Source organism: Rhinolophus sinicus, linkage group LG14 (assembly GCF_036562045.2).
Source record: "Rhinolophus sinicus isolate RSC01 linkage group LG14, ASM3656204v1, whole genome shotgun sequence".
Classification (NCBI taxonomy): domain Eukaryota; kingdom Metazoa; phylum Chordata; class Mammalia; order Chiroptera; family Rhinolophidae; genus Rhinolophus; species Rhinolophus sinicus.
Genome location: NC_133763.1, coordinates 17735722 through 17749005, shown reverse-complemented (window position 1 = coordinate 17749005; position 13284 = coordinate 17735722). Strand labels below are relative to the sequence as shown.

General features: G+C 36.3%; 1 protein-coding gene across 1 annotated transcript in view; it reads left to right on the top strand.

The window, feature by feature from the left end:
• RAB2A (RAB2A, member RAS oncogene family) overlaps positions 1-7159 on the top strand; it is an 86243-nt gene extending 79084 nt beyond the window's left edge. The window contains exons 7-8 of the mRNA XM_019716201.2: positions 3769-3837; positions 5831-7159. Of these exons, the coding sequence (XP_019571760.1) occupies positions 3769-3837; positions 5831-5926 (165 nt within the window). The 3' untranslated portion in view covers positions 5927-7159. The remainder of the gene's footprint in view (positions 1-3768; positions 3838-5830) is intronic.
• Positions 7160-13284: the final 6125 nt, after the last annotated feature.

The following is a 13284-nucleotide window of genomic DNA, read 5'->3' as shown; positions in this document are numbered from 1 at the left end:
ACTTTTTTTCCTATTCTATAACCTATTAATATTTGGATTGATTATAAGTTAAATGTGGGATATAGATGATTATAATGTTCTTACTTTAGTTCTAACTTATGTCACAAAATCTGCAATTATCTTTAGGATGCCATGTTTTAAAAGTATTGCATTAACTAACGTGAAATTTTTTCTGTAGGTATGCCATTAGCTTGCTTCATTTTTCTGATATTAGGGAAATAAGTATTGCAGATAATTTCCCAGGTTACAAACTCTTACCTTGATAATCACAAAACTTTTAAGAATAAGGATGAAAATTTTCAAAAACGTATTTTCTATTTCTTATGTTAAACAGCAAATACTGAGCCCCTTTCCTTGGATAACTGGGGCCCATCATCATTAACGCTTGTATTCTGCCATCAGGAGCTGCTGGCACACCTCGCTGCTGCCACAGCTGCTGCCATGTGCCAGCCTCCCCAATGCCCCTCCCCCCCCCCGTGCCCCTTCTCCCATTCGCACAGACACACCCTCATACCTGCTCTCTTTCTCCTTCCCCCTCCTCAGAACTGGCTTCTACAGTTTGGGAAATTGAAAAAGTAAAACTGGTTTAAATGATTTCTAAAATTGGAAAGAGTTTCAAGTTAAGACTGTATTAAAGCATGACCTTTAGTGTAAAGCCTTTGTGGTACCGTGTTTCCCTGAAAATAAGACCTAGCCAGACAATCAGCTCTAATGCACCTTTTGGAGCTTATTTTACTACAGTATAAAACCGGGTGTTATATAATATAATGATATATAATATAATATAATACCGGGTCTTACATTAATTTTTGCTCCAAAAGACGCATTAGAGCTAATTGTCCGGCTAGGTCTTATTTTCGGAGAAACATGGTATATATTTAGTTAACTTACTGCTGATTTCCTCATTTTGTGTGTGTGTGTATGTGTGTGTGTGTGTGTGTGTGTGTGTGTATGTGTGTGTATTCTAGAGGAATTTCAGAATGTTACATGTCTACCCTGAAAAATATATATGGGGGTTGATTTTTAGTGACTAGAGTGAAATGAGCAGTTAAAGAAAGTGCTAGCGAATTGTTGCAATAGACATGTTATCTCTTGTATTTCCGATTTCTTGAGATGTTTTGCAACTTCAGTGGACAAATATTGTCTGTAACACCCAAGGCTCTTATCTTAGAAGTTTCATTTGATCTCTAACAAGCCTTAATAATATTTGGTTAATGTTCATTATATTTGCGAACTGGACAATTTCCAGTCCATAGCCACACACTTCTAAAACAGGTATACTAATGTCTACATTGGATTTTAAACTCTGAGTACTCACTAAAATTGATCACTAATTAATCACTTCGTACATATTAAATACTAATTTTTTGCTATGATGTTGATAAAACAATCCATTTATATATGTATCCTCTCTGTAATATGTTCAGAAGAGTGGGAAATGTTTTATTTCAGTGTCTCTAATATGTAATCAGAGACTTGAACTACAAGTAAATGTAGCATTGTACAAAGACTATTTCATTGGGATGATGGAATTATAAAATAAAATGTAACCATTTTGTTATATTTCAATTGTAGTGAAATTCATTGCGTATCTTTCAAATATAAAATATATCTTAAATCCATTGGTTACAACTATTCTTAGGTAATAAAATTAGTAGTGACTTGGAAAATTTTGTACAGCATAGCTTTCTTAAGCCAGTTTTTAAAGTGATTCATCAACAGATTAGCAAAAAGTCTATTTACGTAATTGACACATTTAATAATGACTTTTATAAAGTAAATGTTTATATGAAGTTATAACTCACTTACGGGACCTTGTAGTTGTAACAGTCTGGTGAAATGTACATAAGTAGGTGTCCCTATATGGAATTCCAACCGTGTGTATTTATGAGTCTGTTGACTTCAATATTTAGTCAGCCTCATTGCTAAGACCGTCATCATAATTGACATGTTATTGTAAGTAAAGTTAAATTTTTCCTTATTTATCAGGATAACTTCAATTTTGAGGAATGTAAATCAATTCATAGTTGGCTGGGAGCCAGTTTCTCCTTCGTGTTAACTCCAGCACACGCATGAAACGCACACTCACTTCCAAAGTGCCTTGTGAATCTGCAGTGATTAATTCTTCTCATTATTTTGCTGCAAATTCTCATGACCCTCTCTGATGATTCGATCAGCCACTTAGAATTTATGCATATTCATATCTCTGTGCTCCTGCGCTGACTGGTGTGTTCTTGGTGCAGTAATTGAGCTGCAGTGGATTGATTACTCTGGGGAGCTGTAAGGACTTTAAAGGTGAAAACATATCAGTCCTGTTAATTAGGAAACAAAAGCTCTGGTGGCAAGTTCAGCAGTCAAATGTTTCCAGTGCAGAAAAAAGGAAAGGTATGATTTGTTCCTCTCCATGAGCCTGTTTACTTTTCAAATTTTGAAGTCTGTATCAGTGATAATAAAGAATAGGTTTCTTTATGAATTTTTGTAGAATGCTAATTAAAAAGGACCTGACTTGTAATATTGATACTATTATCTGTGATCTCTCAAATCTGATAGTTTAGGAACACCTTCTGTAGCATTGGCGATATTTGCATAAATTTTTAAATATTTTACATAAATGTAGAATGTGGATTAATTTCAGTATTTAGAGGCTTAATTTGGTCAGTGTTCTGACACTAATTTTTGGTCAATTTAGTAGTATGCTGTATGGAAAAAGGGTGACACTTTATGGCATAGAAGTTGAGCTGCCTTTTTATCTCTTTATCATAAGCATCCTTTGATTTTTTTTACCCTCTTGAACTGTATTAAGTAATGTATTGTCCTGGCAAAAGGATCTTGTGTGGTGCAGTGGCCCCCAAAAGTAAGCTAGTTTCAACATGGAAGTTAATGCAATTGATCTAGTTGACATGTTTTTCTCGTGTATGCTGTTCTCACGTTATGGTAACCCCCACTTACCCCCCAGTCATAAATTTTTCTTGTGAGATATAACTCACATACCATAAAATTCACTCTTTTAAAGAGTGCAGTTCAGTGGGTTTTAGTATATTCGCCAAGTTGTGCAGCCTTATCACTATCTAGTTCTAGAACATTTCCATCACCCCAGTACAAACCCCATACCCATCAGCATCCATTCCCCATTCTCCTGTTTCTCTTAATCCCTGACAGCCAGTAATCTACTTTTCCTCTCTGTGGAGTGACCTCTTCTAACATTTCATATAAATGGAATCATACTATATGTGGTCTTTTATATCTGACTTTTACTTGGTATGATGTTTTCATGGTTCATCCACATTGTAGCATGAATCAGAACTTCATCTTTTTATGGTTGAGTAATTTTCCATTGTATGGTTAGCCCATGTTGTGGTTTTCATTCATCAGCTGACAAACATTTGTGCTATTTCCACTTTTTGGAAGTTGCTGCTAATAATGCTAATGAGCAAGCGAGTCCTTGCCCTGCTCTTGACCTTAGGGGGAAGCTTTCAGTCTTCACCAGTGGCCATGAGGGTGTCTGGGGTTTTCTTAGATGCTGTTTATCAGGTTGAGGAAGTTCCCTTCTAGTCCTACTTTGGGTGTTTTTATCCGGAAAACTTGTTGGATTTTGCATCTATTGAAATGATCATGTGGTTTTGTCCTTTATTCTATTAATGTGGTGTATTACATTGGTTGGTTTTCTTATGTTGAATGTTATGGTGTTCTATAGAGCTTTTATATAATGTTCTTTTACTATTGTGGTTTTAAATAATTTGAACCAATTTCTCTATCTTTATATTTCAGGCATTTATTAATACAGCAAAAGAAATTTATGAAAAAATCCAAGAAGGAGTCTTTGACATTAATAATGAGGTATAGACATATAACTATTATTGGCTAATACTAATTTACAACTGAATTTTAATTACTACTTAGATTCATGATTTTGTATTTTTTTAGAATTTCTAAAATGAATATGTGGTGCTCATTAACACATTGGTTTATAATCATCTAACTGAAAATTTGTTGTATGTCATGTGACAGCTAAATGTTTATGTTGTAGAACATCACTTTATCTGTACAAACATATTCAAGTAAGTGACTCTCCCCATGCATTGCGAGCAATGTAAAATAATATAAGTCCTCCAAAGAGAGAAGAAAACCCACATTCATCCACACATCCGTACGATGTCATCTGCTGTGGGAAATAGTTGTCTAGTGTGTAAATGCTGCATGTACCATGTTCCTAATGCAAGGTGTTCTCCCCAGTGCCTGATAGGAAAGTGGGAAATACCCAATTTGGAAATTAACTTCCAGTATAGCATAGCATATTTTCAGGAAACTAAATTAAATAATTTAATTAGCGATTGGCACTGGTTTGTTTTTCTTGAGGTTTTTTGTGTTTGTTTTGTTTGTAAAATTATTTTAAGCCAGTTTTGATCAACATGATTAGGATATAAGTGTAAAGCTTTGAAGTATATAATTCGGTGTTTATCAGAGCTCATCATTTTGACCTAAATCCCCACTATGCATTTATCCTTATTTATTTCAGAATGTTTTTGTGATAATGGCATATTACTTACTGTTACATACATATTTTTGCCATTCTATATTAAGACTTTTGCTTCCAAGAGAAAAACTCTGATTCCTCCCCCCGTTGCCATTAGGAAGCATTGTGTTAGAAAGCCATCGCATGTGTGTCTCTTAGCCTGTACATAAACGAGGCTCTTTATTATTTGCTTCAGTATTCTTTGCTAAAACGAAACAACACTTTGCCTGAGTTGTCTAAAAAGTGCTTGATTTTCTCATTTGTTTCATTTGGAATATTGCGGTTTCTAAATCCTATCTTCTGGGCTTATCTGGCAGCAGATCTTGAGTTAATTTAAAGGCGACACCACTCAGAGACTAATGCTGTATAAATTGAACAGTAATTGGGCCTCGATTTAAAAGGGCAGGTTCATTGTTTCTGTCTGGTTTCGTATAGTAGCTGACTGCTTTGCTGTGTCTGCCACAGCTTTGATTGTAATGTGCTGTCAGGAGCCAACAGGCCGTGCGATTTATTTGGCTTCGTGCCAAGTCTGACTCCTTGATTCCTCAAGAAGTTGCTACCAGCCCAGAGGGGGCAAAACCAATGAGCCATAGGGCATGCTTTTTATTAAAGAGGAGTCAAAAGAGCGAAAAGAAACCACATCAGCTGCTGTCAATACTGAGCTAGTGCCAGAAACCCCAAGGCTACTACTGTTGCAGAACAACTGCCAAGCACTATAAATCTAAGATTTACTGTGACGTAAAGTTTCCTTAAGAGCTTAATTTCTGAAGCTACTGTATTACTTTTCTCAAAGTGTTGTATTTTTAGGTAAAATCCACTTGAGGGAGTGAGGGTTAAGACATAAGTGTGAGTTTGATGAATGAAAGAACTACTCTGTGTGTGGGTTCTTGGCAAGCTGCCACGTCTTTGGGGATCACAGAAATTATTGATGACACAGAACACTCATATGCCCTCAGCCTGTACAGCTGATTCAACATGGAAGAGAAACGCTATCTAGAGAAAAGATTTTTAGTCGTATTAGAGCAGCAGAGGCTTTATGTATTTTTATCCTTTAAAGATGACTTGCGAGAATTGTTTTAAACATTTTCTCCATTGTGAGAATTCCTTGAAAAGCAGCACTGTCCAGTTCTGTTTACCCAGGATCTGGTATGATACAGAATTACATTCAGAAATAGTTCCACAGCTTTGTTTTTAAAAGAAAGAAACATCCCCTAAAAGATTGTATTTTTCTGAATTGTTTGGGAAAATTGTGTCATTAAGAATTAAATGGCTTTTTATCGGATCCAGTTACATGTATTCTCCTCTCTTTCATTTCAGGCAAATGGCATTAAAATCGGCCCTCAGCATGCTGCTACTAACGCCACACATGCAGGCAGCCAGGGAGGGCAGCAGGCGGGGGGAGGCTGCTGTTGAGTCCGGTCTTCCTGTCTCACCACCCAAGCGGGGCCTGCCCACTGTCTCCTCCCGTCCTGCTCAGCTGAGACATGAAACTATTCCAGATGGCTTTATGTCACAGAAGACTTTACTCTTTCAAATTCTTGTATAACTTTGAATAAATGGTTAATGTTCACTTAAAAAGACAGATTTTGGAGATTGTATTCATACCTATTTGCATTTGATTTCTAGGTCAATTGATGTGATTATTTTTGTTAAATGTTGTCTTGTGCCCTTACCCACGAACTGAATTATATGAAACACTACAAAGTCATCTTGAGTATTTTAAATCAGTTTGTGTAGTTAGGTTTCCCAACAACTGTGGTTACCTAATGTTTAATATTAACAGAACTGTCCTCAAAAAGTTGGTCAATTTTCAAGGCTATAAGAAAAAAACAGAAGGACTCTTTTAATTCTGTATTTATCATTTACTTTCTGTATATATAGTTTAATAACCTGCTTGGGTGTAATTTGCCAAGCTTGAATTCATTAATGCATTTGCATAAATTCTATCCTGTTTAGAGCTTAAAGCTACCGAAGCATTGTTAGGAATTGCTTGGACACTGAATTTTAAACTTTTTGACATTGTTAGCTAGCATGTTCATCTTTTCTTGTCACTAGTCCAAGAAAAATAGGCTTAATGTACATTACTAAAGGCGATGTATGTGTTAACCTGTTTTAATGCCAAAAGTTTGCTATTTGTCCACAGTTTCTTTAAGACCTCTTCAGAAAAGGATCTGTTTGCCTTAATGAATACTGTTGGTTAAAAACACAGTATAATGAGTGGAATGGGCAGAGGCAAGAACTCCCTACACCTAAGCAACTCCGAGAAGAATAAATGTCCACATTTAGATGGCACATTATGAGGACTTTAATTTTTCCTTATTCACAATAATGTTTTTCTTTTATTCACATGATTTCTAAGTATATTTTTCATGCAGGACAGTTTTTCAACCTTGATGTACAGTGACTGTGTAAAATTTCCTTTTAGTGGTAACCTATAATCTTTAAAATATGGTAAGCATCTTGTCTGTTTTGAAGGGGATCTGACAATAAATCTACCAGATGGAAAATCCTGTTAAAAAGTAGAAAAGCTTTAGTAATTTACTCAGTGTGGTGGTTTTTTCCTTTTTTTTTTTTCCTTCTTTTCTCCCTTGGTCTTATAATGAAATTGTTATAGCAGTGCAAAATAAAATCCTATGTATAAAAGTGTTCTTTTTTTTTTTATTATGGCCACATCATTTTTTTAATGTTTGTTGTTGTTCTTTTATTATTCCATCCACAGCTTTTACATGTATTTAAGCATATTTTTTAAAGGCTCAGAATGTTTAACACTTATTAAAAATTTTGCTAAAAGGTGATAAAACTTTTCACAATATTGAAATTCTTTTTGTTACTGATGTAAGCAATATTTTCTACTTCTCAACCAGCACAAAAGCACATTTAAACTATGAGAAGGCTTTATAAGGAAGTTCTAAGTATGAGACTAACTACTTTCAATTCACACACTGACTTCAACTTTCTACAGGTCTTCCCTGAATATTCAGCAAAATGCTGTTAAAGCTTTAGCATTACTCATATGGGAAGTCACCTAATGCCATCTTAGTTTTGTCTTAACTAGCTCCTGCAGGGCAGAGGGAAAGGTGAGAGGAAATTGAGTTTCTTGAGTATTTTTATTATAAACTTTTTTTCACTTGAAGTGTTCATATCAAATTCATTGATCTCTTTAGTGCTGAGTAGACAAGGTTCAGGCAACGAGGGCTTGTTCTGGTCTCTACCAAGAAGAGGATGATTCTTTGGAAACTGTTATTTCTAAACTGCTCTTAACTTCTCCAGAATGTTGTTTCTTCATGCTGTGTTGCCTAATTCTTTTGTAAATCAAGTATAAGAAGAGCAACTAATGGTAAAAACAAACAACAAGCCAGCACGTGTATTTTACTACCCTAAGAAAAGATGGAGCCTTCAATACAGCTCCTACCGCTGCAGCTTTAACCTGCCTCGGGCTTGGGCAGCGGGTGAGCAGTGAGTAGACTCCTCTATAGTTCATTACCACTTTCTCCGCAAATCTCATCTACTAACATCAATTGACAGTGTTGCTGTCTGCTTTCTGCTCTTTGCTCATTTTATTATCCCTGTGACAAATAATGGAATATTGGCACCTGTCATTGAATCTTGCATACTGTAATTGAGTCTTTAATCTTTGATCAATTTTGTAGCATCGTATGGACATGTTTTAAGAGCTAGAAAATCAGTCACTAAAGAAATACAACTTTTAATATCTCAACATGTAACATTCCGAAGTTATCTTCATAAAGATAGTATTAGTGTTTGTCTTCTGAATTTAAGACGAGCAAATTTTTGAAAAAGTGTCATATAGTTAGATATACAATTCATTACATGGGAACTGAACTGCATCTTCATACACAGTTCATTTTTTTTTATTTTAAAATACCCTGTTACAAGGAAAATAGTCCTTATTTATCTTCTAATAGTCCAGAGGGTAGGAATGTAAATGGTACCAAGATGTGTCTAATCACTCAAAAAAATGACTTATGTCTGGCTTTGGAACACATTAAAGGTTAATTCTCTCATAGGTAGTGAAGCCCCATGTAAGTTCAGTAATAAGATTGGCTTTATAGGGTTTAATAATAGGAGCTAAAAAATAATACAAAAAGATAACCCTGTTGTATAATAAGAATTGACTATACAAGTAGACAAACGAACATACGTAACTACCTGTGTTGCTTAGAGTTTACATGTGCTTTGGTGTTCGAATGAAAATAGAACCTAACTTCAGAGTAGAGCGTCTCATTGCATTGGTATGTACTAGATAATGGTACTTACTGCCCGAAGTCATGATGGGAAACTGAAATGCCAGTGTACATATTCATTATTCCTTAGCTTCATAAAATCAAGAGACCAACTCTTAAAAATTGTAGGACAAAGACCAAAAATCTGATAGGAAAAATGGAAAAAGACAATTCACGAACTAAATAAATGTGTACCTAAAAAATATTTTTAAAATTCAAACGGAAAAGGCAAATTGAAACAGATGCCATTTCTCACCTATGAGAATGGAAAAAATGTAATGAAAGTATGACAGCACATTGTGTTGGTGAAACACCCATATTGCTACTGGTGGAAATACAAACTAGTTCTCCTTGGTGAAGAGGAACTTGGCAATGCCTAATAAAACCAAAATATATTTCCACCTGTTGACTCAGCAATCCCACTTCTAGGAAAATACCGTGATGATACCCTCCCACAATGCAAAAGCACATACACACAAGGTTGCTCACCGCAGTATTGGTTGTAATTGCAAAATAATTGGAAATGACCTAAATGTCTACATAGGAGCAATCTCCTATTCATAAACTATGGTACGTCTATACAGTTTAGTCCCACAGCTGTACGTGTGAGGAAGAGCTAGCTCTGAACTGATGTCCTGACTTACAGGATACACTGTTAAGTGAGAAAAGCAAAGTGAAAGAGTGTCTACAGTTTACCATCCTTCATATAATAAAGAAGGCAATATAAGAAAATACACATGTATCTGCTCATCTGTGCAAAAGAAATGAAGAATAAACCAGAAACTAATGGCATGTGACCTAAAGAAAGTGGATTGGTACGGAGTGGAAAGTAAGGAAGATTGCAAATGGGATATTTGAAACGAGATACCTCTCTCAGTATACATTTTTGTTTAGTTCTGACTCAACTATAGTAATATTTCACATACTCCAGAAATAATTAAAATCAACCATGATGTGCAGGGAATTCAAAATACAAACTAATGAATGAACCTTACCTGTATTACAAATGAGTGACATTACCACACTGCAAGGAGGTAGGGGGAAAAAACAACATACAACCAGCAACTTTGGGCAACAGGATTTTGATTGTGTATACTGTGAGGCTAAAGACAAAATGAACTACACACAAATACACTCTAGTAAAGAAGTATGGGTTAGCAATTCTAGAAATAACCTTTTGCATATTAAAATAGAGCAAATACCGGGGTACCAAAAAAAATGTATACACATGACTTGTATTCACCTTTTGTTATCAGTATACATTGAGTATGACAATTTTAATAGTTTTATTTCTTAAAGTGTGTATACCCTTTTTTGGCACCCTCTGTATATTATGGATCATGAAAGATCAATAGTGAAAGCAAGGGTTCTCATCATTGACAAATAAGTTACAAATAAAAGAATAGGGCATGAAAGAACCTTGTGGTGTTGGGTTGGAATGGAGATGTTAGGAACTCATGGTTTTGTATGTACAGATGGTAGAGAAATGCAGATACGTGAGTATGAGTATACGCACATACATTTCCTGTTTTGTGTACAGAGAGGACCTAAAAGCAAAGACACCTCAGTAGCAATGAGCACATCTAGTGCTCAGATATTGGTTTCTAAATACCATTCTCGTAAAAGGAACTAGGGCTCCTCGGAGAAATGATTGATTCCAGGCTGGGCCAGGGAAATTAGAAAATGAGCCTGGGACATCCTGTGATGCCAAAGAAAGTAAGTGCTCATAAAGTGATGAGCATGGGGAGGAGAGGCATATGTCAAAGGACACAGTAGCCAGTTTGTTGCTTCCACTGGCCAAATCTGGGGCAATTTGAAAAAAATAATTGATGCTAGGAACGGCTTGTAAACCATGGAATAAAATATCCATGATATAAATAAATGACTGAATAAATGGGGCAAAAGGGGTAGTTTTTCCTTAGAGTAGAATACCAATTAGTGCAGACAGGAGGCGTGATGTAAGCAGAAAATCATCAAACAACACAATAGTTAAAGATAGAAATCATTAACGAATGCTAAATGTATTGGGTAAAACATGACAAGGAAAGGATATGTGCAGTGTCTCAGTGTATCTTCACAAGACACTATTTACAAAAGGAAAAGTGCCAGCTTGCAGTTAAGTCACTGGATGCCACCTTCATTAAGTGATCGATAAGATGTGAGGACAGCATGGACCAACTGATGGGATACACTGAGAAGGACGCGATGCTGTGGGGTTCTTGCCAAAAAACGTGTAGCCTCAACCTAATCACTGGGAAACCTCAGACAAACCCAAACTGAGGAACGTTCTGCAAAGTAAATGGCCAGCACTTTTCAAAAATATCAAGGTCATGAAAGATAAAGAATGAGGAACTATCACAGATTGGGGAAAACAAGAAGACGTGACAATTAAATGCAATGTGGGATGCTGGGTGGATCCTGCAGGAGGGTTTTGGTGGAGTAGCACACAGGGGGCTTCTCTGGTAGTAACTGTTCGTTTTCTTGACCTGAATGGGGCTTACATGGATACTTGCTTTATAATTCTTTAAACTGTGCATATATGTTGAATGCACTTTCTTGTACTCGTAAATACAATTTTGTCTCCATTAAAAATGCTGCCTTACGAGTTGACCTCAAAACTCAAAAGCGTGACGTTTACCTTATCCCCTTGTTACGAGTTGTGTCCCTCCCCCCCCAAAAAAAAAAGAACAAATATAACCCCTGGTGCCTCAGAATTTGTCTTTTTTTGGAAATAGGATTGTTGCAGATGTAATTAGTTAAGATGAAATCATGCTGGGCTACTACTACCCTACGTCAGTATGACTGGTGTCCTTACAAGAAGATGACCAGGTGAAGACAGACACACAAGGAGGCGATGTGACAACAAGGTCCGAGATTGACCTTGTGCAACCTCAGACCAAGGAATGCCAAATACTGCCAGCAATCCACAGGAAGCTGGGAAGAGGAAAGGAAGGCTTCCCTTGCAGGTTTCAGAGGGGTTACAGCCCTGACCACGTCTTGACTTCTGGCTTCTGGCCTCCAGAACTGTGAAAATAGTTTCTGTTGTTTGAAGCCACCCAGTTTGTGGCACTTTGTTACAGCCACCCTAGGAAATGAATACATCCCTTATAGCTTATGACTGAAGATGTTTTTTGATAGGTTGTCTGTGTCCCTTCAGTGAAAGGTGGTGTTGAAGCCATGGGTTTCTGAGAGCGTCACAGCTGCCTCACAGCTTAGCACATGTAGAGCTCATCCTGAGAGAAGCAAAGTGATCTCTAGGTATTTTCACATCTTCCTGCCTCAGAATAATTTAAACTTATACATCAGGATGCTATTCAGAATATGAAATCTTTGTATATAGAGATTTCATAAGAAGTCAGAAATACTAATAAACACATAGGACTTTCTTTTTTAATATTTTTATTAAAATAAGCTAACATATAATTTTATATTAGTTTCAGGTGTACACAATAGTTATTCAATGTTTATATAAAGAAGTGATCACCGTAAGTCTAACACCATAAGTCTGACACTGTACCACGCTACTACAATATTATTGACTGTATTCCCCATGCTGTACATTACATCCTGTGATTTACTTGTTTAATACCTGGAAATTTAAACCTCTCATTCCCCTTCAGCTTCCCCCCACCTTTTTAATTTTTCAATTACAGTTGACATTCAATATTATTTTATATTAATTTCAGGTGTACAGCATAGTGGTTAGACATTTATATAATATAAGCAGTGATCCCCTTGACTAGTACTCACCTGGCACTATACATAGTTATTACCACATCATTGAATATATTCCCTGTGCTTTATATCACCATGACTATTTTGTAACTACCAATTTGTACTTCTTAATGCCCTTACCTTTTTCACCCTGTTCCCAACCTCCTCCCATCTATCACCCCAATAAATTTAGTACCCATCTGACACCATTCTTAGTTATTGCAATATTATTGATTATATTGCTTACGCTATACCCTACATCCCCATGACTACTGTGTAACAACCAATTTGTACTTCTTAATCTCTTCCCCTTTTTTACCCATTCCCAAGTCCCCTCCCATCAGGCAACCATCAAAATATTTTTTTTCTGCCTATGAGTTTGTTTCTGCTCTGTTTGTTTGCTTATTTTGTTCTTCAGATTCCACATACAAGAGAAATCACATTGCATCTGTCTTTCTCTGTCTGACATACTCCACTCAGCACAATACCCTCCAGGTCCATCCATCCACCACAGATGACAAGAACCCCCTCCCATCCATGGCAGAGCAATATTCCATTGTATACACGTACATGTACCACCTCCTCTTTGTCCATTCATCCATCGATGAACACACAGGCTGCCTCCAAATCTTGGCCATTGTAAACAATGCTGCAATGAACGTATGGATGCACACATCCCCTCAAGGTAGCAGTTTGGATTTCTTTGGATAATTACCCAGAATTTGGATTACTGGGTCCTTCTTTGTCATTTGTTATAGCCTTTGTTTTAAAGTTGATTTTGTCTGGTATAAGTATTGTTACTTCGGTGGGTTT